Raw genomic sequence first — 26,067 nt, forward strand, 5'->3', positions numbered from 1 at the left:
CACTAGGGTACGCATTAATTTTATTTTCAAAAGTTTTTAGTCCGCATATTGTATGTTATAATATAAAAGATTAGAAGAATTTTTGAAAAAATACTAGTTTATGTATATTGCATGTACATCTCGCGTGAGCTTGATCATGGAATTCTAGAAAATCCACTTTACGCAACGGTTGTCTAAGGTTCTTAGAAAAAGCTAAAAACACGCGGCTTGCCTCCCCCACTGCTGCAACTTATACTTGACCCGGCCAATCGCTGCAGCTCAAGGTTCTACCTCAGCCAGTTCTCGTCTCTGATGAGGTCCTCCCCTCTACACGGTGTCATTTCCTCAGAGTCCCTCAGTTCGCTCAGTTCTTCCTGGCCGTTACCGTCTGACAGAGCGAGGCAGTACGAGCCGCTTGGACAAGTGGTTTTGTTTTGTGGGCACTTATAATTGGCGTGACACTCCGGATTTTGCGCTACCAATCGATCCTGAACCAATCAGCAACATGCCGAAAATAAAGCCCACCACTTCGCAAAAAGCCGATGACAGAGGCGCGGATTCGGAGACCGGATACAATTCAGAACCTTCATCATCTCGGATGTCAAGCAAATCCCGTGCGAGTCACATGCTGAGACAACCCTGCGGGTCTAAACTGCAAAAGCAAAAAACGAAGCAAGTCGAACTTAAACGCTCTTCCGTTGATCGATGGATTAAGAAGCTCCAAGAATCTGGTAACTCTTTTAAACTCGGTCTTTTTTACGTTCGTTTCGATTACGCCCTATAGGTACAAATATATAAAATATACACTGACTTATTATATTAAAAAACAAAGATCAGAAATTTCAGGGTTTATCAAATTAGAATGTTTAGATGTTTTTTCACCTCGCATGCGTGCGAATTATTTGTGTTTTAATTCATGTACCAAAATAGCGCCTCATTCAAATCGTGCAATAAGCACATTATCAAAAGAAACGCTTAACTTTCTTTTGTTTTCATCAACTTATTATTTTGTACTTTTGGTTCATGTGATACTGTCCTACGTTGAGTGGAAATATCATTTTTAGCAAGCCATAACAATTTTTAAGAATTGAAACTTGTATACCATTATTATTATTTTTACGTACTCTTAATTTTCCATTTTCAGAGAATCTTAATTCAGGTTTCATACAAATTCTCGGAGAAATACAGAACAACATAATAGACCATCTAGAAACTATTGAAGAAAATTTGTACACTTTTTTAAAACAAAAGTTTTGTACCATACAAGCTGATGAAAATTCTAGAACATTATTTTTTAGTAAAGAGATAGAACATAACAAACAAATTTTAAAAGTAAAACTGCCAATATTTGATCTAGAACTATTCATGGAGTTTGACCAATCCCTTGGAGATGATAAAAAAAAATTTAATGCCTTTGTAAGTTCAAAATTGTATAGTAACTTTTACTTATATCATTGAGTGCAGAAATATTGTTGGTACTTTTACATTAATAAAATACTAAATAACTTTTTTAATTTATTTTTCAGAGAAATTTAATCACATGCATAACTGCTGGGAGCCATCACATAGATCATGATATCAACACGATAATGCATTCTACCATAACTCAGAAAGCTCGTTTTAATTACTCTGGAGCAGGTAGAACATATGGTGGTATAAAAAAAGAAAACTTCAGTATAACAAATGTTTACCACTGCATGGAGGGTGAGTTCAATTAAAATATTTAATAACAATTATTAAAATAATATATTTTTATAATTTTATATTTTTATAGATTTACTCACCGAAAAGTATGAAAAATCAACAATAGAATTAAAGATAAAGGATAAAGTCTGTCGTTGGTTCAGTACAAGAAACTACAATTTTTAATTCAAGATTCATTTTACAAATCAGAACTAAGCTCAATAGTCAAATCACAAAAAGACTGCACTTACTTTGTTACTGAAAAAGGCCATACATATTTTAAGTTTATTTGATACAGTCAATTATGATTATAACATTAAATGAATTAATAATTTATAATAGCATGCTTATATATTGTAAAAATAATTTTTACTGATCAAATGTGATACAAAAAATTGTATTGTAAGAATTGTAAGAAAACTAATAAAATAAGTTTTATAAAAATTTTATTTAAGTTATGCTAATAATCCTCATAACCAATTTTCCTTTTCGACAGTTTAAAATTATAATGTGCATAATCATCTTGTTGTTACATGGAAATAATTTCATACAAAATATTTATAAATTGATATTACACGATTTTTTACTATATTTAATCTGCAATCACACAGGTACCTTGGAGTGAAATAAAATTTTTACCATGGGATAGAATTCTTGTTAAAAAAGAAAATAATCAAGTAGTTAATTAAGTATAAATACAATTCATATTCTCTTGTAGAAAAATATGTTAACTAGGTGAAAAATATATGTCATTTTTACTCCAAGAATGGTTGACGATAACACGATATTCTTGATTTCTAAATAATAAATTGCATTTGTATCAAACAATTTTTAGTTTTATAGAAAAAATAAAAATATTAGAAACGTACAAAATTTATGTCAATTATATATAGAATATGTATGTATCACAATGACTGTGCATGTATTATCAGCTGTACAGAGTTATAGTAAGATCCACATACATTTCATTGTTTTCTATGAATATCCTCTGTCACAGATACTCATTACATGAATATATAAACGTGGTCTGCGCATTATGATTCGACTTGACATCAATGCAAACCGTTATTTATAAATTCCTTCGAAAGGAAAAGCATGTGCTTGTAAAACTGTTCAACATCAGTCCGCTGAATCGTAGTAAAAGGCAACCAGCACATCTATGACAAACAAATTGATACAAACTTGATGTCATTTAGTTCCTGAGAAAAAAAATTGGTTTTATTCAAGTCAATGAAGTATGCCTTGTTGATGAACATTAAATAAAATGCTTTCAAGAAAACTACATATAATGCAATATTATGTATAAATATATACAATTATTTATGTGTGCCTCGTAATCACTCCGAAAATCAGAGAAAAACTAAGAAACAAACTTGAAAAACAGTCTTGAAATAATTAGTGTTTTTGTAGCAAATTCATTAACTTTGGCAGATGTTTCTTGTTCTTGTTTCTTTAAAGTTTGCCAATATGTAGAGCATGCTTCAATTTAACTCTATTAGACGGAATATAAATATGAATCTAATTTTGTTTTGGCATTTGGTGGTGATGTGAAAGGTGAAAACCATGCAATAGAAAACCTTCCAAAAACGGCTTGAATGGATTTCCAACGACTGTTCCTAACCCATCGAGCTTCTTCCTTCTTCAATTGTTCTATACCCTGTAATGTTATTTTCGTATTAAAAATTGTAATTAAACTAGAAATTTATTGGATGAATATACAAACGCAAACAACCCACCGTTTCATCATTCCAAATAGCTTGCAATTGAGTACCTAACATTACAGCAGTAAAAATAGCAAAAAGAAGAGCTTCAAATGTTAAAAATAGTAATAGGACAACTGTGGCGGGTGGGCTAAAAGTTGTGCAGTCTCGCCATTCTTGTCTAACGCAAGTGGTGAATTGTTGAATACATAGGAATAAAGACTGCAATGATATTCCAGCAATATAAAACTAAAATACAGAACAAAAAAATAGCTATGAAAATCTGAATACCTGTATTTGTATTCAAGAGTAAATTATAGTTGGTATTAAGTTGATTACTTACAGTAAAAAGAACAAAGTATTTTTGATTGTTTTCTCCTACACAATTATTTACCCAAGGACAGTGATGATCCATTTTCCTAATGCATCGTTGACATACAGAGCAATGATGGGCTCTATCAGGTTTGATAGAACAACATTTTGGACACTTAAAAATTACTTGACCTTCCCTAAAGCCCATTTGCTGTATCATCTCTTTTGTTGCATTTCCTTTTGGTACTGCACCCTTTGCATCCAAAGCAATGAATAGATTAGAGTTGATGTTTAAATTTAGAACAGCCAACTGTTTGATTGTTTCTACTTACTGGATCTGTAAACATTGTCCTTAAGTGTGACGTAAACGCTAAAAAAGCTAATGTCTGAAATATTGCCATGTTCAGACTAGAATAGAGTGTATTAATCGTAGGAATAAGAATCACTGCCATAACAACAAATTCGGCGTAAATTATTAAAAGCCATGTGAGAACAGCGCAAATGATTCCACATATATCCTATGAGTAAAGAACAATATTTACAATTTACAGAGTTGGGTCGGTCTGAGCATATATGTAATAGTTGCACAAGTTATTTGTAAAATTGTACCTTAATGCACCAAAGTTTTCCCCCGCAGCAACGATTATGGATATCCTTCTCTCTATGAAACGGGGTATACTCATAATCCATTGTTTCAAAAATTATTTTCAGCTTCCTTGAATCAGACCTTTTATTTCAGAGCAAACAAAATGTTGTCATTTTGTCAAAGCAGCCGACCCTCAATCTGCAAAAACATAACCAAGATGTGAATAGAATCATCAATAAAGGTATCAGGTGATCCGATCCGAGTATGTTTTCACAACGTGCATCAGCTATAAGTAAGTAAGTATAAGAAAAACTAAACGCCGCGTGCCAATAAGAAGAGTATGATCGGCGACCTCGAGCCTCCGACGAGTCCTAACCTACACAACACATCTTTTAATGTGTGCCATCAAGCATTTTTCACTCACTTTTCTTGACTCCAAAACTTCCAGAGCCTCTCTCGTACAATAAAAAGAATTCCCGTGTTCGCCGACTCTCCATTATAGGTATCAGCTATCCTTCAGGACGAACCCTTCCCCTCGCGCAAAGCAGCGACGTCGACAATACGAGCGCGGCGCGCGACCTGCAGCTGTAGCAACCATCCAGAATCCAGATTCCAGAGTCGCAACACATCAACGAATCAGCTGTTCACGTCGACACTCGACCTTTTAATACGATCCGCTCTCTCGCGACTGCCGACCGCAGAACAAAACGGAGGCTTAAAGTACAATTGTATTCGACTTGCTTTCCGTCGACTTGACGTCCGTTGTTTTCCCTCTCGTATCTGTCCTACGGTATATTGCTTATAAGGAATCGTGCCAGCGTCAGAGGACTCGGAGATCGATCGCATGCCGCTCCGACGAAAACAAAAGTTGTTTTTCCCAGCTTCTTCCTCGCTGACACTTGTTTCGCGAGTCTATCTCATATTTTTCCTCCAGACCGTATGCTTACTAGTCGCTACATACTACATACAACATCCCCACCGCACACACGCCCACGCATAATCGTATACGTCGATTATAATTGCTATTGCTAACACCGGGAGCCATCAAGAGGAGGCAGTCGCCACTACATTAGGTATATAGGTGAGAGCAAGTTTTTCTTTTGTTTATGCATAGGTAATAAGTATTCGAACAAAATATAAAAGAGAAGACGTCAAAGTCGATGCCTCGAATGTCTTATCTAATTGAATAACTTATTGCTCTTATAATGTGTCAAACTGCTCATCAATTTTAAAGTCCGAATCAGACTCTTTATGCCCAAGCAATTTATGATTTTTCATTTTCGAGGTTAATTGTGTAAACAAATATATTCTATGTACAATTATTGATTTTACTCATTATTCATTTTCTGTCTAAACTTTCTCGCTAAATATAGTAGTATTGTTACAGCAATACAAAAATGAGTAAGTTGTAGTATGCACTTTCTATAAAAATTTATTTATATGCATTCCAGCCAAGTAAATAGTATCGTCATTGAAGAATGATCAAAATAAGCACTCCAATCAATTTCCAGATATTTTTTTCATCATTTATAAAAACTACAAAACTGAAGGTGTCATGAATAAAATCAAGATATTAATTAACAGTCTGCAGCTAACAGTAAATGAAAATTTAATTTTTCATCAAATTATCAAAGAATTGTTCCATGATGTCCTTTCGACTTCGTTTAGCAAGAACAAGGCCTGCCATTAGATTAGTTCAGGGTATTGCTCTAAAGTTTTGGGCATTATCTGGAGCATACCTATTATTGTGCTTCCTTTTGTATTGGTTGTATGGAAGTCTTTTTGCATTTTTGTTACTATGTTTTGCCACTCTAGGTAGTCATACTTTATTTACATAATTTTTTTGACATTTCTAATATTTGACTGTTTTATTGATTTAGTTTCATTCACTTTTTTAGGTGTGCTGTATAACGCAGAAGACCAACTTTTATATTATCCAAGATTGCCTATTAACTCACGAATTTATGTACCTCCTCCTTCTCTGCATAATTTACCATACCAAAGCATATATACAAAATCCTTAGATGGAACAACACTTCATATGTTTTTCATTCCTCAATCTGGAGACTTGATCAAAAAGGCACCAACATTACTATTTCTTCATGGCAATGCAGGAAACATGGGACACAGGTAAAATAGTAGTGCGTAGTCATATAGGTACATGTATAAAGCATTCAAAATTGCTTATAAATATAGACAATAATGCTTCTGTTTCCAGGCTAGAAAATGTTAAGGGGCTGTACAATAATATTCATTGCAACATACTTATGATAGAGTATAGAGGATATGGACTGTCACAAGGTTCTCCATCGGAAGAAGGACTTTATATGGATGCTCGTGCTGGGATAGAATATCTTCATTCTCGCAATGATATAAATACAAATGAAATAATTCTTTTTGGGCGATCTTTAGGTAATACTCATTAAAACAATACTTATTACAGGTTCATTACAAATTTATAAGTATATAGCAATTAATGCCGCTTTTTTCGTTTAATATAAATACATTGTAAATTGAAATTCACATAAGATGTAGATATTTATTATTAATCTTAAAGGTGGCGCTGTTGCGATCGACATAGCTATTAGAGATGAAATTTCTCAACGAATCTGGTGCCTTATTGTCGAAAATACATTTACTAGTATACCAGATATGGCGGCCATTCTGATTAAATTTAAAATATTACAATATCTTCCACTGTTTTGTTATAAAAATAAGGTAAAAAGAATTACATTGTTTACTCTCAGAAAGTGTAAATTGGGAATCTACAAAATTAGAATACTGATTGGTCTTTTTTTTTAGTACTTGACATTAAATAAAGTTCGGTCTCTATCTGTACCTACACTTTTTATTTCTGGAAGACAAGACAAATTAGTTCCCCCAAAAATGATGGATGAACTTTTTGAAGCATGTGGCAGCTCTTTTAAAAGGAAAATTCAAATACTTGATGGCACACATAACGAAACTTGGAATAAATCAGGATATTATCAACAAATGTTGGTATTCCTTGAAGAAATCAGGAGGAATCCTCCTACACGAACTGCTTCTAAACCATGGCGCATTGATGAGGTTTAAATTAATTTTTCAATACAAAAAGTTCATTTAAAACTAAAGGCTAGAAGAAATCTGTTAAAATGCAGCTAAGGAAAACTCGTTCAATATTTTAATTTTTCTACAATTTCAGTATAAAGTTTTTAGGTAAAAACTCAGTTTTTATTTCATGATTTATTTTGTAAACCTTCTTTCAGTTCCAAACATGGAAAGCAAATGTTATATATTATCAGTGAGTCTAACAGATGTAATATAGTTAGAATTGATATTTTTTTCTTAGCTATATTTATAAAAAAAAAAAGTACTGTACAATAAGAAAAGCTGTAACACAAAGACAAACACGTCAAACAATATTCTAGTTTCGATATAGTTGTACAAAAATACAGTGATTACGTCCAACGTACTAATTTAATACCTTAGTTAAAATCCTCTTCGAGGCCAATGTAACTAGCGCGCTATGTCAAATAATATGTAGAGTGAATGTATACTTCTGTATACATGTATAAAACCACTGTGATTTAGTTAGCACAATTGTAAAAAGGGTAACTAAGAGAAGAACATTTTCTTCCAAATAACTCAAATAATGGTTTTTCTACGTCACTTTCGTATGACTGGTCATAAAATTCACTTGAATAATGTCAGCAAGCAAGTTATGTAAATCTAGTACTTTTTAATTTTATTGTATTATAATGAACTTGAATGTCTTAATTTATTTTTATATAAATATCAAAACTTGATTCAATACTTTACGTATACATTTAACAAGCGTCATACGTTTATTTGGTCGGGTAATATTCGACTACTATTATAAATAATGCATATAGCCTGTCACTTGTATTTTTAGGGTAAATTTTAACTAAAAGGTTGAGTTACCAAATGACTCAAACTAGATTAGATTACAAAAATCAATTTTTTACCATAAAAAGATCTTGTACAAAAATAAAAAAACTTGTTCTATTTTTTTATAATACTTTTACATGTAAAACCTATAAACTACTCTGTACTAATGTATTCCATTATTTTAAAACCTTCGATTCATTCTTGAACGCCTTGACGATATTTTTTTCGCATAAATAATTCCAACTACTACCAACACTAACAATGTAATCACTGCTAATACAAGAACTATAAGCATGCCATTACTCGTTTGCAAAGTAATTGGATTATTTCTGCTTAATACTTGTAATGTTTCAGCAGTCATTCTTGAAGAATATAGCCTTGTATTGTTGCACAAAACTTGTTCTTTCCACATGTACCAATGCACCATTCTTTTACCTTTTAAACTTTCTGGTGTCATGCATCTGCAAGAAAATATTCTTTATAATATAGTTTTTTTTTTTTTTTAAGTAGATATTAACCTCAAATTATTTAACAAATCCGGATTTATCAAGTATAACCATGGAACCAAGTCATCAATCATCCATTGCAATGAACAATTGCAGTGTAATGGGTTGCCCTCCAAGTCAACTCCAAATTTTGTCCTCATAAACCCAGACTTGGAAAGCATCGGATTAAAATATGTGAACTGATTATTTTTTAAATTCAACTGCAATCAAACATTTAAATATAATAAGAGTTAAGAAAAGAATAACATTTATTCAAATTATTTGTTGACTTACCATGCATAAATTAAGCCCATCAAAAGCTTTAGCATCAAGATATCTTAGTTTTTTATTGTCAGTCAAAGTGAGATTCAAACAATCTTTTTCAGCTGAAGTACTCAATTTTTCAAACGAATTTCTATCGATACTTTCTACATAAGTCATATTACGCATTATCAATGAATGCAAATTTAATAATGAAGGAAACTCGATTTTAGTTATTAAATTGCCATCAAATATTAAATTTTCTAAAGTAGGATAATTTTCTTTATTCAAAGTTACAGGTATACTTGAAAATTTATTATAAGATAAATCTAAAATTTGCAAATTTGTTGCCTTTAAATTAGGCCAATTTACTAGTTTATTTCCACTTATATTTAAAAACTTCATGTCACACAATTCATTGTTGGTAATAGTGGGCATTTCACTTATTTGGTTAAACTCAATATTTAGTATTTTCACCTTAGATAAATTAGTTGCAGGAAAGGTGCTCAAATAATTAAAACCTACATTCAAAACTATTAAGCTTTCTGGAAATTTTTGTCTTGTTAAAAATTTAATGGAATTGTGACTTAAATTTAAAGAAATTAAGTTTGTCAGAACGTTGAAGTCTTCATTATCCAATAAAGTGAAGTTATTATGAGAAAGATCCAAATGTTTTAATTGTCTAAGTAAAGTGAGTGTACCATTGATAGAATCATCTAATTTATTATAAGACAAATTTAATTCAGTTAATTTTGGATAAGCTTTATGAAACTGGAAATCTAAATCTGAAATACTGTTGTTACTCAAATCTAAACTTTTAAGTGATGGTAAAATGGCTGAATCTAGAGTTTTAATTTTATTATTGGATAAATTGAGCATTTCCAAGCCCTTTAAGTTTTTAAATACATTTACATGAATTTCTTGAAGAAGATTGTTTGATAAATTTATTATTCTCAGTCTTTGTGAACTTTCAAACATGTCTGGAGGTAAATATGTGACATTGTTTTCTGATAGATCAAAAGCTGCAAGTGTTCTATTGTACTCAACCGATATAAGACCAAAGCGAATTATATTAATAGAAGAAAATTTTGTTTTGTGGCAATCAACAAAAATAGTTGCATCTTCTGAAATAAAAAAAAAATTCTTGATAATACTTATTTAAATTACTACAAGATTAAAAAAAAATCCTTTATGTTATCTTGATGCAGGATAAATTTATTGTTAATTCAATGAAACATAAAAAAAGTATGTGTAATAGTTTTATTCCAAATTTTAAAAAATATACATAATTTCATCATGATACCATTACACTTAAATTAACTTTTGAATTTGTAGTTAAGTAAAAACCATGAATAAATTAAAAAGTATATGGAATTTTAGTATAAAAAATATGTTACATAGTATTGTTTTATAAACATGATTTAGTACCTTGTATAGAACATATACATATTTGACAAACATCTGCTTTTGAAATTTTAAACTGAACTGTATTTATGAAGCAAATTAACAGGCAAATTGATACGTTGCGAATATCCATATTTGACAGTACTGCAAGTCTAATAGAGAATGTGGGCAGTACTTTTAGAAGCTCACTCAGCCTCTCCTGATAACATATCAGATGATGATGTCATCCAGGTGATCACACTGAATTTCATTGGTTTCTTATCTATCTGGCACTCCCAGTATTATATCAGAAATCTCACTATGTGAAATATAGATTTATACTTAGAAATGGGAGTTGTCATTCAGTAAAAAACAATATATGTTACAAATTCGATATTTTAAAATGTTTTGACGATATTAAAAATAATTAAATAAAACATCAAGACTTTTTGAAGAAATTTGTTAATGTTGTTTGTTTCTTTTTAGCTTTAGTATCTGCAGGTTTTGCCTTTTTAAGTTCTTCTGTCTTCACTACTTCTGGTTCTTCATTATCACTAACAGCTTCATAAACTTGTACTCTTTTAGTAACTAGAAAACCATCTTCATCCTTATAAGTTTTATCAATGTATTTTGATACCATTCGTTTACCGTTTTCTCGTTTTTCAACTGGAGGAGAAGGAGATCTTTTTCTAGTAACATTAACTGGTTCTTCCACAACTTCCATTGGTTCCTCCTCTTCATCATCTATACTTTTGTCAGATTCATCTTCGCTAGAATCCATTACAACAATCCTTTTTCGCTTAGAGGCTGTATCTTTTTCTTGACTTCTATTTCTTTTTTTCCCTCGTGCATCTTTCTTACTTCTTGACTTGGTTTCTTCAATTTTAGTCTTGATCATAGCTTTAGATTTCACCTCAAATTGCTGAATTTTATTTTCTTTAGATTTCACCTCAGACTGCTGAATTTCATTTTCTTTCTCTGAACTTTCAGTTCCTTGGCTCTTCTCTTTCTCTTGCTCATTTTTTGTATCATCTTTTTTGTTTGAAAGCTGCAACGCTTCTTTGTTTTCACTTTTACTATCATCAGAATCTTCTTTCAAATTCTCCAATGGTTGAGGTTTACTTTGAACTTTTCCAAAAAGATTGTTAAAACCTGACTTCTTTGATTGTACTGGCTTTTTTGATACTTTATTATTAATTTTTGAAGTATCTTTAGCATTGTTTTTAGGAGAAACTTTCTTTTCTATACTTTGACTTCTCTCAGCTTCTGTTTTGGATTCTATAGACTTCCTTTCAGCTTTTGGTGCCTCATCTTTTTCAGCTTTATTATTTATCAAATTATTGGTTTTATCTTTTGAAGAGAAATCCACTTGTTTGGGTACTTGTTTTTCTGGAACTTTATTAGCAGATTTATTTTCTTCTTTTCTTGTATTTCCAATGTATCGTAAACTATTAATTTCTGTATTACTTCTTAAATATTCTTCATTACATTTTATCGCACTAAAACGGAGGTCTCCATCTTCAGTTAATGCTAATAGCTCGATCTCTTCCAAGGACTTTTGTAAACTGTACAAATGTTCACAATCAATTTTAACAAACTTTTCTCTTACTGCAGACAAATTTTCTTCTTTTACTACTTCTATGCGAATTGAACCATCCTTTAATTGACCAACCAAAAGGAATGTAGCAGTAATATCCTCTTCATCCTTATTCTTTTCCCAATATTGTTTTAATAAATCTTTAGCAATGTTAACGTGTACTTCGAATTCCTTACTTAGCCATTTATAAGTTACCTAAAAAAAAAGTTTTTGAGAATATATGTGATAGCGAATGGTTTCACGTGCCGATAATATATTGGTCAAACTTTTATCAAAACACTGTCTTTTATAATGTCGATTTAAAATTAAATAAATTTTCGCACGTATGTACATTTTACGGACAAAATAATGCATACGAAACAAATTTAGTCTCATCAATTAGGTTATACAACTCTAAGCAAAATAAATTGACAGAAAAAAGTGTACCAGTTTGTCATCGTCGAGAATATAAGATTTTAAGGCATCTTCATAATCACTTAAAGCCATCTTTTAATCTCAAAAAACACCAACATTGATTTTAAAAAAAACAAATATAAATATTCTATATGAAAGCGCTGATGGTGGCCTGGTGCAGCTAACCAGTAGCTAAATTGCTGTTTATATATATAGTATATATATGTATACTATATATATATAGGGAGACAACCTAACCGTACTAAAGAGTGGAACTTTACCGCTTAAACTAGACAAAGTGCATAGTTTTTCTAAATGAATAATGAAATTAAATTAAATCAATTTGCATAATTTACAAGCCCTATCAGGTATTACTTTTATAAATCGCTAAGCAATTATTATTAGATCAATTGCCAACTAGGAAGTACATATAAATCTGCTGTCCAACTACTCCGATTAGGCATTGTTCATGTACCGCGATGATAGTCCAACTTATGGTTTAAAAACTGTCCTAGTACTACAGTAATCGCAAACGGCTGTCCAACCACCCTGGTATTTTAGCATTAATTAAAACCGACTTTTTAAATAGAAAAAAAGTTTATAATTTAAAGAAATTTTGGTGTCTATCGATAGAAAATTATCTAAGCTTCACGTCGGTACCAAAGATTTTTTTCATAGTTCTATTTATATAAACACGATTTTCTAAAAAGTTCGTAAAATCTGTCCAGGTACTGGGCATTTTACCTTATACTTTATATAGCTGCGTTATATATTTCGAGGCGCGCGAAACGTCCGCGCGCAGGAACTAAGAAGGCGGGAAAATAATTTACCATATGCACCGTATCCTGACCTGACAGTCACCATCAGCACTATTATCAGCAATATTACGTATCTGTTATTCTGTTTTTATGTCCATAAAACATCAGATGATTTATCAATAACTATATAAAAAAGGAACTTAAAAACAATTAATCATATCGAAAGAAAATTAAAAAAAAAAATAGGTAAAATAAAGAAACTGTTTTTGTAACAAACCGCTTTTTAATTTCTGTCTTCGTTACACATTTACAATATACATATATTCATATATTTATAGATCTTAATATATTTTTTTTCTCTAGTTTTATTATATATAGGTGGGGCAACTTATAGATTTCGCATATTTTCGCTTTGAACGTATTTACTTTTTATAATAACATTTCTCTTTTTTCATCTTATCGATCGTAAGTTTGCGAACCTCTATTTTTTTACACCAAATTACATCTTTCCGGATATGTATCTTATGTACAAAGAGGGATTCTACCTTACAGTTTAAGATAACTTTAAAGTGTATGCCGTCGTACGAAGTTGGTAGAGTGATTTCGTACAAAAAAATTGTACCTTAGTCTTCTAGGCACGCTTAGCTATTTCAATGGACCACTTTTTTATGTTAATATGCTTAAAAATCGCGCGACATAGTGACTTTTAGCATTGTCCATTGATAATTACAGCAATTGGTACAGTGTAACAAAGTACATTGCGTCTTGTAACATTAGACGTTTTAGTAAACGTTTCTGACTTTATTTACATATCACTACATCACTTAAGTTAAAAACTAGTGTGTTGACAAAATGTATAAAACTTCGGTATCGAATTCGCTTTTTTTATGCTTTACGTAGTCCGCTTTAAAAAAAGGGGGTAACGCTAACCACTTACTTTTCGCATAATGTCATGTGTCAAATAATGAATTTAATACATAAGTGAACGATGAATGCGCTTTGTTTCATCAGTGCAGAACAATGCAGACTTGGTAGAGAGCTTACTAATTTAATGCATCTCCGTATTCAAATGACAAGTTTAGGACTAAGTATCTTTAGAAAAAAGAAAGGAGAAACCAATAAACAACCAAACAGTTGTAAAAACTAAAATGCAATACTGTATCAAAATAACGAGGAGTTTCCATGCACTAATGGACACTTTTAGCTATTCCTTCGAGACAGTGATAAAAGAAGCTTTTTTCTTTTTACTTTCACATCTCGTATAACAAAACAAAAGTAAAATGAATAAAATAACGATTAGGTCAATTGAATCGATAAGTTTAAAAAAATAAAAAATTAAAATAAAATATTAATAAAAATACACAAAAGAACGTTGAACAAATATTTCCAATGATCTACAGCTAAGATACAATGCACAGTCATTGCACGGAAACAACTCGTCTGTCCTACCGGGGCCGAACTGCAGTTACGTCCTCACTTTCGCGACATTTATGCTAAGCAAGTCTCAGCAACTCTCACGGCTAGAGCCAGGTAGGCCTGTGTTGAGGTGGTGGTTGTAGCGCGTACAAAGAATGTAGGTACTGTTGGTAAGCCGCAGGATCAACACTCAAATTGGCTCCATGAGGTGTGACATAAGGAACTGGCGTTGGCCCGTACGGTGTCGGCCTTTGGGCCGAATGCAGGAATGGATGACTTGAATAATTCCGTGCTGCTGTTTGACTTGTCAATTTATTACAAGCCTGTTGTGCCGCATCCGACACTGGTGTCACCTGCTGCTGCTGTTGCTGAGCTGCTTGCTGCTGAGCTTGATGCTGTTGAGCTTGGGCCGCTTGTTGCTGTTGGCGTAGCATATTATAATAATTCGGTAGGTTAGGATTTCGGAAATCGTCAAGAAATGCGTAGGCGGCTGCAGCTGCTGAAGCCGTGGCTTCTTTGTCATAGAAAGGTGAACTGTTGGCAGTTCCAGCAGAGGTGGCAAAATTAAAAGCGCTACCACCTACGGCCGACTGTTTAAGACTGCCAATGGGATCAGTTCCAACAGAACCATACTGTGGAAAACCAGGAATGCCTGTCTGCTGGTCAATGCCTACGTTAAGCTGTTGCTGTTGTTGTTGCTGTTGCTGCTGTTGCTGTGCCTTACTCTTCTTGCTCCTCTTGCTGGCTTTTGGGGCAGGAGTGGGTTGTGCCGGTGTTGGCTGTTCTGTTACGCGTCTCGACATAGATAACATACCCGAGTTCTTAGCCGCAGCGTTTTGTAAACTTTGTAGAAGATTGAGATCAAGCTCAGACTGACCGGGGGCAGAGCTTCTTGCATAAGCAGCAAGAGGGTCATTTTTGCCACTTGGTCGCGGTATGGAGAGCAGTTGCTGAGTTTCCTTAGCACTTCTAGCAACCAAACCTAGTTGCAGCCTTGCATAAGGCGAATTCGAATTGACTGAATCGGCGAGACTGCTAGCAAAACTACTGTCGAACTGATTAGGTACGTCGGACTGTGAATGTGCGAGGGCCATAAGTGAGTCAAAGCCAAACTGATCTTGACCAGGCGCGCGCTGTGCCGCTGCATCTGGGGCAGTGGAAGGCTCATTATACATACGCTTTTTCACTGGAGCCAAGCTGCCACCAGAACTAGAAGCACTAGGCGTACTTTTTGCACTAGTGTCAAAGTAACCAGGATATACAGGTCGACAGGCAGCATTCGGCATAGGGTACGGCGTCGTTTGAAACCCGCTCGAGTAAAGAGATTCGTGGCTCGCCAGATTTTGTTGAAAGCTTAGCAGCTGTGACTGCTGATCTTGACTCTGTTGAGATTGCAAACGATTTGCTGCTACCTGTGGACATACAATCTTTTATGAAGTAATTTTTCAATAAATATCAATCAATAATCTTTTCCAGTTGTTAAACACGGATGGCAATGGAACATTTTTCTAACCAGCCGAAAAATTTGTTATAAACTGGTAAAAATAAAATGGAACGTACCTGTCTCTGTTGAGCTAGATGTTGCTGCGCTTCATGGTTTGTCAGTCTGGAAGTAGTGGACCTACCGGTCGGCTCCGTACTCAGTTGGCTGCTCATCCTGTCAGTGGATGGGAATACGTTTCCAGGATAATTCGGAGGATATTGTGTACTTGTAGCCGATTGATACACCTGTTGATTTAAAACTGCCAAATGTTGTTCAGCTGTCGATTGCTGTTGTTGCACTTGCTTGTCCTTAGTAGCCGCAGGTTTAACTATTGGTGTCGAGGCTGCAGATGATTGCAAATATGCAGATTTAACTTGCTGACTAAACGTAGGCAATGTCGACAAATTTTGAGTGTAGTCTTCAGTGCTTTTTGCAAAAACAGCCTGAATCTGTTGCCGCTGCTGTGTCTGACTTTGAGGTGAAGGCTGAGAATAGCTAGAAATTTGCTGTTGCTGCTGCACACTGCTGACTGACTGTTGTTGCGTTGGCGGCTGTTGAGGTGATGGGAGTGAATACGCTCTAGGTTGCTGAGGCGAAGGTTGCGAATAGCTGGGCGGCGTTTGCGGTGATGGTTGCGAATATGTTGCGGGTTGTTGTTGAGGTGATGGTTGTGCTGAGTACGGAGAAGGCGTTTGAGGTGACGGTTGCGAATAGCTTGGTGGTGGCTGCTGTGGTGACGTCTGCGAATAACCTCGTGGTTGCGGTGACGGCTGCGCTATGACTAGAGATAACGTATTTTCATTGAATCAAAAAAATTTCTCAATTGAGTATTTTTTAATCTTATGCTCCTGTAATTACAAAACGAATAATCTATGTACCTAAATCTGGTTGAGAATATGGGCTGGGCGTCTGAGCGTTGTAACCGGGTGGCTGAGGAGATGGCTGTGAATACGAAGTTGAAGACGGCGGCCTCGGTGAAACCTGCGAATAGTTAGGCTGCTGTGGCGACGGCTGTGAATACGGCGAATGTTGTTGCGATTGTGGCGACGGCTGCGAGTAGCTTGGGGGTGGCTGAGGTGATGACTGCGAGTACGGCGAATGTTGTTGCTGCGGCGAAGGCTGCGAAAAATTTAGCGTCGCCGCTTGCGAGGGCGAAGGCTGTGAATAATTGCTAGCCGGAGTTTGTGGTGATGGCTGGGAGTAGCCTGGAGTTGGCGGTTGTGTTTGCGGGGATGACTGCGAGTAGTTGGCTGGCTGGGGTGACGGTTGGGGATACGGAGAAGATTGCAGCGACTGTGGTGACTATTAACAGATAACAAAGATGATTTTAGTGAATTTTAATTATTTTTAAAAAGTAAGCTATTTGTAATTTATAATATGAAAATTTGTTCAAACATCATAAAAATACTTGCTGATATTAAAATACAACATTTACGCACCTGTTGTGGATACACTGGAGATTGGGACGACGCCAGTGCCGGCGCGGTGTACGGCTGAGGCTCACTCTGAGGCGATTGTTGCGAGAAGGTAGTAGGCGATTGAGACTGTGGCGAAGGTTTCTGGAAGGACTGGTGTGACGTTTGCGGGCTAATTTGAGAGTAGATACTCGGTGGCGTTGGTTGTTGAGAAGCCTGGGCCGCCGCGGCTTGATCAAATGCAGCCGAAGACGGGTATGCCGGTGAAAGTGGATGATTTTGAGGTGAAGGCGTAGGTGGCAGCTGGGCACTGTATCGTGGCGGCGTTGTGTAATACGGACTATTGTAAGGACTGCTACCCGTCGACAGCGCATCCTGATAGAACCCTGCTCCCCGTATTTGGGGCTCGATAGCAGCAGCAGGTGACGGCATTACAGACGGCAGTGCTTGCTGCTGACTTTGATGCGGTGAGCGACCGGTACCAGCACTTGGTGGCGATTCTTGGGAAAACGATGAAACAGATTCGCTCACACTGCTACCACCTGTACTCATACGCCTCTGTCGACTGCCACCAATGCCAAGACCACTACTCTCTGGAACTTGTTCATCTTTCTTCGTATTAACGGTTGCTATTACCTCTTCTTCTTCATCTTTCTTTTTGGATTTTGGCGCCCCAAACGCTTTGAACCTGGTTTATGAGACAGATGTTAAAATCATGTTTTTGATAAGGTATGCGTGATTGGTACATTAGAATTTTAGTGGCATAAATAGCCCTTCACGACACCGTATGTATAAGCGAGGTGCTTAACGCGGTGGTGTGATGGTCTACTTATATGAGTATCGTATAGTATTTCATAGCTCAACCTAGCATAAATCTGCGGTCAGGCCTATGCGTGGCATAAACAGTAGATTCTCGTACCGTGAGGTTTGCTCCCGAACGTAGCGAGGCCGATATGCCAGGTAAATAATGAACTACTTATACCGCATCAGTTAAGCGTGGCATAATAGGTCACTATTTCTTTACTTGAAGCAGTATATTAGACTTATATTCAAATTATCTTATAACCAACACTGTATTTTCATTCATGATATTACTTATACAAGTGCTATCTACTGGTTAGTTTAGTAGAAAAAGATTTGGAAAAAACTGTCCAAGATGTACAAACATTTGAAAGGACCAAGAGATATGTAGCGAATCAATCGCAAATCGTATAATCAATCAAACTTAATATATAGTGGTGAAAAGGGCGTACCAAGCGCTCAAATTGGGTGTTGCTGATTTAGGTTTCTGATTTTCCTCACTGTCAGCTTTCTTGTCAGCTTGCTCGTCCTTGGCAACAGCAGTCATCAAGGTCTTTTTACCAGTTGGTGGTTGTTCCTCTGCAAAACTGCCTTGGGGCGTTGCGGGTTTACTCGTAGCTTCCTCCGCGTCCTCATCGTTAGAAAGATTAGGATTTGGCGAAGAAACAAGACTCTTGCATATAAGCTGGATAGAGTCGACGTTCTTCAGAACCGTGCCCAGGCTGAGCTTGGGTCCATCCCCAGATTCACGACTAGTCTGCTCGCTGTCAGCGCTGGCGGACTGACTGTTGGCGGCATCATTCGTAGGCGCACTATCGTTTGATGGCGGTTTCTTCGACAGCAGGTTGCCTTTACTCTTACCGGGCTGCAACCGATCGATTGTCCTCTGGACTTTCTTGGGTCTAAGCGGAAGAGGAGCGTGTGGTCCTAGGAGTTTCATAGAGCTTGGCCGCTTGCGCGACAAAACCTGCTCTGCACCTGTTGACGATAGGCTTGCCATACCGGTACTGCCTGCTGCTGAGGATTGCTGCTGGTGTTTGCTTTGAGTGACTCGTGACGAATCACTGCTCGTCGTCGCATGAAATACGGGCGAATCGTTGCCCGATGAAAACCCAGATAACTTCGGTGCGTCATCTAACCATTTGTTTATATCCTATATAGAACAAAGAACAGTAAAGGTATGAAAAAAATTAAATGATTTTCATCGAAATACACGAGTTTTTGAACAACCTCAAATTTACAACGTAAATTTGAGGTTGTTCATCTGATTTAGAAATAAACAGATTCAGTAAGAAAAATCACACGCGTGGATAAATATAAACAAAAAGTTTGTACAAAATTTTGAGTCATTTGGATACCCTACTGACGATTATTAATAAAAATTTCCACGAAGTCTTTTGGAGAATAACATTTTCCTGGTTTTAATTTGCAAATATTCATTGTATATCATGCCGTTTCTGTTATAAATTTTTGTACGAGAAAACTAATATTTGACGAATTTATATAGATTTTGAAAACGATCAATGGGTACCTCTATGCATGAATATTTAATTAGTTTAATAAAAAATATGCGTACTTGACCGCAAGTCGTCTATATTGAATTTTTTCATATAAAAAGTTCGATTTCTTTATCAAAAACCATTATTTGTTATAAACTAACTTTTTATAAGTCTTAAATGAGTCAGATCTCTTGTACTAAAACGAAATAAGAATTTCAGAAAAATATCTACATTTTGACTAGCGACATACCAGATGAACCAGCTTAACGACTTGTACGAATGTAATTAAATTTGGTCAAGATTTATTAAGAAAAATATTAAAAAAAAGACACTGATAAATGATATGATTATAAAAATTATTTCATGCCAGTTAAAAAAAAACATATATATTCACTCACATTAAGAGTTTGTTCTGTGGCCTGATTGAGTGCTTGAATAGCCGGATCTCCTCTTCCGGATCCTTTGGTATGCTTGCTATAAGAGGTTTTGATTTTCTTTGGCTCACTCACTTCTTGATTTTGACTCTTGCTCTCGCAATTCTTTTCATCTTTATTTGTTTTTTTAGATTTTACCTTTTTACTACCTAATTTCAGATCAACATCGTTATGATAGGTACTACCATTAGAAGGCACTTTTTTAGAAGTTCCGTGAAAACCATCACTTTTAAGAGACTGCTTCTTTTTCTTTTCTTGTTCCAACTTTAATTTCTCCTCTCGTCGCCTTTCGCTAATTCTGTCTTTAAGACTATCAAGAGATTCGGTATCATTCTTCACCGAAGATTCTATTTTTTTCGCGGGACTTTTATTCGCGTTTGTCGTACGCTCAATACTTTTCACTTCACATTCCTTTTTTAATTCACCATTTTTCAGAAGCTCATGACTTTTTTTCTTGGATTTTTTCTCCTTTTCTTTATCGTTATGTTTAGTGGGCGATTCTGGCTTTTCTTTATTAGCTTTACGATTTTTCTTAACAGCAGTAGGAGAAGACAGTTTTTCACCTTCTTCAACTGATCTATCTGGAGATTCTTTCTTAACTTTACTTTTTCTTACCCGGTCTATCAAGACATCCAATTCCTTACTTTCCTTCTTTTCAATTTTTCTACTTTTACTTTTGGGAATGGAAGCCACATCATAATCTTCTTCAAAATCATCTTTCCTTTTTCTATTCTCTTTTAATTCTTTTGGAGAACGCGATTCCACATTTCCTTGCCGTATTTCTTTTTCCTTTTTAACTTTTTTACTTGGTTTTACGGCTGCTGGCTCTTCATCTGCAATCAGTTCTTCTTTCACCAATACTTTTTTACTATTTTTAGTAACTGTCCGCTGATCGGTATCACTAGACTTTTTCTTTTTTGATTTTATCACATTTGTGTCACTTATTGCACCTTCATTTTCTTGCTCTTCGTCAATCAGTTCTTCTTTCACTTCGCTTTTAGACTTTTTCGTTTTTTTCTTAGTCTTCTTATCCTTAACTTTAACTGCTTTTGTTTCTGCTTCACTCTCCTCTTTCGTAGACGCATCGTCATAAACTCGTCTCGTCTTTTTTTTACTCGATTTATTACCTAACTTATTCTTTTTATTTCGTGAATGTTTATGCCTTTGACTGTGACGAATAGCGGATGGCGAAGAGTTTTTACTTTTGTAACCTGGGGAATTAACACTAGCAGCAGAACCACAAGACAACGAATCATCACAAGACTCTTCTGATTCCAAATATCGATCTACCGCTCGATCGAAAACATCCTTTAGGTTCATTGCCATTTCTGTATATTCTAAAGAATTTAAAAAAAGATTACTACATGCTCATATTATATTAGAATAAGTCAATGATCAAGACAAAATCAAACTCTTACCATTGTCAGAACCATTATACTGCTTACAGTTGTCAATTATGAGTCGAAAATCTCGTTTAAATTGGCCTATTGTCTTGTAAGAACCTTCCTCCAACTTTTCTTCCATTTTACTAAGGTCCATTGGTCGTCGAATAACACTATAATACCTATTAGTAAGTAATTAGTATTAGTAAGTAAATTAGTGAAATAAATTTCTTGATTGGCTTAAATAGCGATATTTAAGTAGATCTCCAGGTTCTATTATTTACCTTGGTGCATACTGTTCGTCGACAGGATCTGTAAAAGGCCACGCGTCTTCGTGGTCTTTCAATATATTAAGCACTTTATGCATTCCAACTTGCTGTTCTTCCTCTTCGATACCAATGCTGTTAAAGCCATACCCATATCCAGATGATACACTACCTCCATGCTTTCCACCAGAGCCTTTCTTACTCTGCTCCACGTCCGTTACTTCGTCGCGTGTATCGATGAGGATTTGTCCAACGGCAGAAGCCAACGAATTATTGGTCTGCCGTCCTTTCTTTTGCACCGGAGGCGGTACGACCTCCACCTCGGTTTTCGCATTTTTCGATGTTTGGTTTGTGCTTTTCTTTGTTGTTTTGTTCGTTTTTGTTTTGATCTTGCTCTTAACCATGATTGATTGTTCGTCGACTTCGTCGTTTTCGTGCAGACTTTGGACGGTTCGAGCGCGGCTACGCTGCAAAATCTTGCGCCTTTGCTGTTTCTCCTTCAGGTCAAAAAGTTTTGGAATTTCAGGCATAAAATCCTGTGAGAGCGTTTTGTAGAGTTTGCGTTCAGTTGCGTGTTTCTGTAAATTTAATTTTATTAATCTTCAAAATTTATATAATAATAGTATTTTAATAATTTTTTAATTTAATAATTAATTTTAATAATAGTATTTTCATTCAATTTAACAATATAAGCTTACAGAATCTTTGAATTTTTCAACTAAACGGCTCCAATCCTGAAGGGTAAAGCAGACTACTTGCCAAATACTTTCTCTTTCACAATCTTCACTATCAGCTGAAACTAGACAGTCTTCCTCCTTCTCTTCTTCCTCCTCTTCCTCCTTTGCCAATCTACTCCGACACCTTTTACGTCTTTTGTCTCTTGGCCTGTTCTGTTTTTGTTTCGGGGACAGAACAGTGTTTGAAATATCAATGTAGTCCTCCCTATACAGTCGAGTTCCGTAAAAGTACCAATAGGCAGAATTCTTACGGTCATGACCTAATGGTTCAACGCGTAGACTATCAGAGTCCAAGTCACTTAGTGACTCCTCCTGTGCAAAAAAACCTTTTTATTATTTCATCTTTCGAATTAATGTTATCAAACAAACCATGGTATACTTACAACGCCTGCAGCATCAAGTCGGAAATCACAGAGAGACCTCAAGATTTCTACTTTTTGACGTAGAGGTAACAATTCAAAGTCTACATCTGTATTGAATGGATTGTCACACTGGTATTCCTAAAAATAATCATTATTGGCTTGAGAAGGGTCTGCAATTTCACCTATACAAATTACCACCAAAGTACTACTGCATACATACTTGACACTTTTTACGAAAGAGTCTTCTAAGAAACATCTGGTAATTAAACGTAGAGATGTCATTGCGAGTGTCATCAGGCAAACAGCCTTCCAGTAACCTAACAATGAGTTCCTGCAATAAATCCTGACCGTCAGTGCCAGTGCTACTCGGATCTGTCAAAAGAGCTTGCTCCAAATCCTAAAACAGTTTTGTATGAGTTAATTTATATTCTAAATATGCAAACCAGCCCATAGCAAATACATAAAAGGATAGAACATAAGCTAAGCAGCAGGTAAATTTGTTTTTTTTTTGTTTTGCAAAATAAAAGTCATGCAACAAGCTTGCGTGGGTAGTGCCTAATTGAGCAAAAGCCATTTTGTATCTATATTAGATACCTCAATATCAAAATCCAGAAGATTGAAGGCGTCTCTGAATAAGGAGCAAAAGTGCGCTATACTCGGCACCTCCCACCACGATTGAATGTCTACAAAAATATTAAGGGAGCCTAAGTTTGTTCAGCATTTAATTTTATACTTGATTCATCTTCTATACCAAAATGCATAATATTTAATTGTATAAAACTGAGTGTAAAAATCTCATTTCCAAAATTGAATTTTACTAAATATGCTCGATTTGCCACTCTAATTTAATTTTTCTTTGAGTATGTGTGTGTGCATGTGTGAGTCTGTTCCTATCAACTAAAAATGGTCAATGAATTCCCAGTCTCTCAGAGTCAGTCAAGAAAATATGCAGGCAAATGATTGCACAGAGTAGAGTATTTGCATGTTGGTGCAATGCATTCAGTGTTTTGATTTTTCTCTTGGCTGTATGTGGCATTGTTCCTGTATACCATGTTGATACTGGTATATAATAAATCTGGCTGATTTTAAATTGCAGGGGGCTCTGTTAAAAAACAGTCCAGTACATGAATAACGCAATATACCGAGAGAGAGAGAGAGAGAGAGAGAGAGAGGGAGAGAAAGAGAGAGAGAGAAACAAGACATAATGCCCTAAATAACTCGGACTCTCGGCAGAGCTGCGATCAACTCGCAGCAGGAACGACCTCCTCGTGATGTGGTACATGTCGTGCAGAGGAGTCGAGGTGGAGACACGGCCCAAATGAAATATTAGGTGTATAACTGAGGTAACTCACCTAGGATCCCGATGAAAGTGGGAAACATAACCCGTCGAAGGTGTGCGCTTATCCGAGCGGAGAAAAGTCGACGACAGAAGTAGCAGGGAGTAGCAGCCGACGGAGAGTACTAATCGGCGAGGGAGAGGCTCCCCGGTTCGTACGGAAGTAGTGCTCTCGTCGCTGCCAGAAGCAGGAGCAGCAGCGGCCAGCGGCGCGTGAACTCATCGCAGCCGCGGCGCGCTCTCCGCCACTCGGCGCCTCCTGCAGCGGCGCGCTCCCTCTTTCTCTTTCTCTCTCTCTCTCTCTCTCGCTCTCTCTCTCTACTATATATCTATCTAGCTCCGTTTCTCCGTTCTCGCTCGCTCGCTCACTCACTCGGCTGTATGCTGCTGCTGCGGCCCTTTCCTCGCTTGGTCTCTCTTCTCTTCTCGCCTCTCTCTCTCTCTCTCTCTCTCTCTCTCTCTCTCTCGCTCCCGCTTTCGCTTGCCTGTTGGCTGGCTGCTTGCGGTCGCTAGCCTCTGATGCAGCTCATGATCGGGCGCTCATTCTCCGATCACGGAGGCGGCGTTCGCCCACTGCTGCTGCTGCTGCATCCTCTCGCAGCCTTCCCGCGCACGCAAGCACTCACTGCACCGATGAACTGCCGTTGGACGACAGCGCACAATCGCGGAACTGGGTGTCGGGTCGAGTCTGGACGGTGCCCGCACTGCTGTTCTCGGGTTTATTTTGGCCCGCAGGAGGAGGCGGTGGCAGCCGCTCGCAGCTGCAAGCGGCGCCGAGGGACACTCGTCAGCATTGGGGGGTCGAGCGCGCCACGACTTGGCTTCGTCTCTTGCTGCTGCTGGATGGCCGTGTAGGATTTCCGTGAGAATCGTACTTACGCCGCGGAGAGGAAAACGGAGGCGGCGGCGGCGGCGGCGGCGGCGGCGAAAAAGCGGAACACAGCGGCACGTCCGCGGCTGGCAAGTAGGCAGCTCGTACTGTGTGCTGTCTGTACTGTGCTCCAAAAGTCGCGCGCGCTCTCGAGTCGAAGCCCTCCTCTCCTCCCACCCCCTCCCGGCGGCTAGCTGGCGCTGTCGCGGTGGCGCGGCGGCGCGTATTCGTGTTTTGCTTGGACACGGCGCGGTGGCGGCGGCGGCTCTTGGCTGGCTGCGCGGCAGCGCGTCGATGGGGATCGATCCAGTTCAGCTCCACGACGAGACGACGGCACGCCAGCTAGAGTGCAGGCCGACGGCCGATTGCGGATAGTAGCCGAACCGAACCGAGCCTGAGCTGAGCTGAGCTAGTAGGCCTGCGTCATGCAGGAATAAGTCTATAGGTATAACATACATACATGACTTGATGACTGGACCTAGTATTGCAAGAGCATTGCTGCGCGTTCCATTCTGTAGGTTGCAGCAGACCTATACGGGGGCAAAAGAAACTGAGCGGCCAGTCCGCTATGCTTTCAGCAATGTCCCTATACATAAATGTATAGCTGCTCTCGCCGTCGACCCGTCGTGTTGCACTTTAGCACGTTAGACCGGGCGAAAGCGTATTTTTTTATTTGAACTCTTCTTTCGGCTGATAACGCTGTAAATTAGAAAATGCAAATTTTGGCTCTTCGTTTAAAAAATTTAAATTGAATGTCTCACGAAACCAATAAACGACAATAGGTATAGTATTTTCGATTGTTTGCGTTCGTTTTCTAAAATTTTACTAAAACTCAGCCCCGTTGAAAAGAAAAGTTGCTTTGAGATGCAGAGAATTCTTATCATATATACCGTCTATTATATGTATGTTATACATACTAACATACTCTTGGGTTGCATAATGCATTTCAAAGTGGCGCCATTTTTAACTAGGTTGGTCACACTGGTACGGCAAAGAAAATTTTTTCCCCAAAAGTTCCTATTCAACAGTCCCAGTCC

The 26,067-nt window shown here is 36.7% G+C and overlaps 5 protein-coding genes across 13 annotated transcripts; 2 read left to right on the forward strand and 3 right to left on the reverse strand.

Moving 5' to 3' along the window:
* The first annotated feature begins 46 nt into the window (after positions 1-46).
* LOC103317482 lies at positions 47-2,379 on the forward strand. The gene is made up of 4 exons (XM_008215635.4): positions 47-710; positions 1,124-1,395; positions 1,506-1,683; positions 1,754-2,379. Exons 1-4 carry the CDS (start codon positions 485-487, stop codon positions 1,846-1,848), a joined length of 771 nt encoding a protein of 256 aa, XP_008213857.1. The 5' UTR covers positions 47-484; the 3' UTR covers positions 1,849-2,379.
* On the reverse strand, positions 2,092-5,271 carry LOC100114421 (palmitoyltransferase ZDHHC3). 2 transcript variants are annotated; one of them, XM_008215639.4, is made up of 7 exons: positions 4,685-5,238; positions 4,284-4,458; positions 4,007-4,192; positions 3,706-3,927; positions 3,399-3,611; positions 3,240-3,319; positions 2,092-2,819 (listed from the first exon to the last, which is right to left on the reverse strand). In XM_008215639.4, exons 2-7 carry the CDS (start codon positions 4,362-4,364, stop codon positions 2,732-2,734), a joined length of 870 nt encoding a protein of 289 aa, XP_008213861.1. In that variant the 5' UTR covers positions 4,365-4,458; positions 4,685-5,238; the 3' UTR covers positions 2,092-2,731. The 2 variants fall into 2 exon arrangements, with proteins under 2 accessions (XP_008213861.1, XP_008213862.1); XM_008215640.4 differs by having other exon boundaries at positions 2,092-3,319; positions 4,685-5,271.
* On the forward strand, positions 4,888-8,318 carry LOC100114462 (protein ABHD13). 3 transcript variants are annotated; one of them, XM_001599422.6, is made up of 6 exons: positions 4,888-5,341; positions 5,712-6,075; positions 6,159-6,390; positions 6,479-6,672; positions 6,818-6,978; positions 7,063-8,318. In XM_001599422.6, the coding sequence occupies exons 2-6, from the start codon at positions 5,904-5,906 to the stop codon at positions 7,333-7,335; spliced, it is 1,032 nt and encodes a 343-aa protein (XP_001599472.2). In that variant the 5' UTR covers positions 4,888-5,341; positions 5,712-5,903; the 3' UTR covers positions 7,336-8,318. The 3 variants fall into 3 exon arrangements, with proteins under 3 accessions (XP_001599472.2, XP_008213860.1, XP_008213859.1); XM_008215638.4 differs by having other exon boundaries at positions 4,915-5,333; positions 5,772-6,075; XM_008215637.4 differs by having other exon boundaries at positions 4,963-5,333.
* On the reverse strand, positions 7,097-13,105 carry LOC103317487 (protein artichoke). 3 transcript variants are annotated; one of them, XM_032595979.1, is made up of 4 exons: positions 13,015-13,105; positions 8,931-12,072; positions 8,670-8,857; positions 7,097-8,612 (listed from the first exon to the last, which is right to left on the reverse strand). In XM_032595979.1, exons 2-4 carry the CDS (start codon positions 9,873-9,875, stop codon positions 8,333-8,335), a joined length of 1,413 nt encoding a protein of 470 aa, XP_032451870.1. In that variant the 5' UTR covers positions 9,876-12,072; positions 13,015-13,105; the 3' UTR covers positions 7,097-8,332. The 3 variants fall into 3 exon arrangements, with proteins under 3 accessions (XP_032451870.1, XP_031786345.1, XP_001599516.2); XM_031930485.2 differs by lacking the exon at positions 13,015-13,105 and adding an exon at positions 12,304-12,765; XM_001599466.5 differs by lacking the exons at positions 7,097-8,612; positions 8,670-8,857; positions 13,015-13,105 and adding an exon at positions 12,304-12,719 and having other exon boundaries at positions 10,144-12,072.
* Positions 13,106-13,291: 186 nt separating this feature from the next.
* LOC100114569 (PHD finger protein rhinoceros) lies at positions 13,292-25,205 on the reverse strand. Of its 4 annotated transcripts, none has more exons than XM_032595973.1 (13): positions 24,533-25,205; positions 23,418-23,506; positions 23,044-23,220; positions 22,845-22,961; positions 22,423-22,773; positions 21,743-22,302; positions 21,495-21,640; positions 20,041-21,413; positions 18,596-19,296; positions 17,367-18,030; positions 16,806-17,229; positions 16,005-16,708; positions 13,292-15,856 (listed from the first exon to the last, which is right to left on the reverse strand). In XM_032595973.1, the coding sequence occupies exons 3-13, from the start codon at positions 23,077-23,079 to the stop codon at positions 14,549-14,551; spliced, it is 6,384 nt and encodes a 2,127-aa protein (XP_032451864.1). In that variant the 5' UTR covers positions 23,080-23,220; positions 23,418-23,506; positions 24,533-25,205; the 3' UTR covers positions 13,292-14,548. The 4 variants fall into 4 exon arrangements, with proteins under 4 accessions (XP_032451864.1, XP_001599540.1, XP_031786284.1 ...); XM_001599490.6 differs by having other exon boundaries at positions 24,176-25,205; XM_031930424.2 differs by lacking the exon at positions 23,418-23,506.
* Between the last annotated feature and the right edge of the window lie 862 nt (positions 25,206-26,067).

The sequence above is a fragment of the Nasonia vitripennis genome, chromosome 1 (genome assembly GCF_009193385.2).
Source record: "Nasonia vitripennis strain AsymCx chromosome 1, Nvit_psr_1.1, whole genome shotgun sequence".
Classification (NCBI taxonomy): domain Eukaryota; kingdom Metazoa; phylum Arthropoda; class Insecta; order Hymenoptera; family Pteromalidae; genus Nasonia; species Nasonia vitripennis.

Excerpts from the sequence above, each read along its gene's own strand:
- LOC100114462 (XM_001599422.6), top strand. The coding sequence starts at position 5,904 with ATGATGTCCTTTCGACTTCGTTTAGCAAGAACAAGGCCTGCCATTAGA. Across the intron at positions 6,391-6,478 it reads GCAGGAAACATGGGACACAG|GCTAGAAAATGTTAAGGGGC; the intron begins GTAAAATAGTAG and ends TTCTGTTTCCAG. Across the intron at positions 6,673-6,817 it reads TCTTTTTGGGCGATCTTTAG|GTGGCGCTGTTGCGATCGAC; the intron begins GTAATACTCATT and ends TTAATCTTAAAG.
- LOC103317487 (XM_032595979.1), bottom strand. The coding sequence starts at position 9,875 with ATGTTTGAAAGTTCACAAAGACTGAGAATAATAAATTTATCAAACAAT. Across the intron at positions 8,858-8,930 it reads ATGGGCTTAATTTATGCATG|TTGAATTTAAAAAATAATCA; the intron begins GTAAGTCAACAA and ends GTTTGATTGCAG. Across the intron at positions 8,613-8,669 it reads GATTTGTTAAATAATTTGAG|ATGCATGACACCAGAAAGTT; the intron begins GTTAATATCTAC and ends ATTTTCTTGCAG.
- LOC100114569 (XM_001599490.6), bottom strand. The coding sequence starts at position 24,203 with ATGTTTCCCACTTTCATCGGGATCCTAG. Across the intron at positions 23,221-23,417 it reads TTCTGGATTTTGATATTGAG|GATTTGGAGCAAGCTCTTTT; the intron begins GTATCTAATATA and ends AAACTGTTTTAG. Across the intron at positions 22,303-22,422 it reads TTGAAAAATTCAAAGATTCT|AAACACGCAACTGAACGCAA; the intron begins GTAAGCTTATAT and ends TTAAATTTACAG.
- LOC103317482 (XM_008215635.4), top strand. The coding sequence starts at position 485 with ATGCCGAAAATAAAGCCCACCACTTCGCAAAAAGCCGATGACAGAGGC. Across the intron at positions 711-1,123 it reads TAAGAAGCTCCAAGAATCTG|AGAATCTTAATTCAGGTTTC; the intron begins GTAACTCTTTTA and ends TTCCATTTTCAG. Across the intron at positions 1,684-1,753 it reads TGTTTACCACTGCATGGAGG|ATTTACTCACCGAAAAGTAT; the intron begins GTGAGTTCAATT and ends ATATTTTTATAG.
- LOC100114421 (XM_008215639.4), bottom strand. The coding sequence starts at position 4,364 with ATGGATTATGAGTATACCCCGTTTCATAGAGAGAAGGATATCCATAAT. Across the intron at positions 4,193-4,283 it reads GAAAACTTTGGTGCATTAAG|GATATATGTGGAATCATTTG; the intron begins GTACAATTTTAC and ends CTTTACTCATAG. Across the intron at positions 3,928-4,006 it reads GGACAATGTTTACAGATCCA|GGTGCAGTACCAAAAGGAAA; the intron begins GTAAGTAGAAAC and ends TTGGATGCAAAG.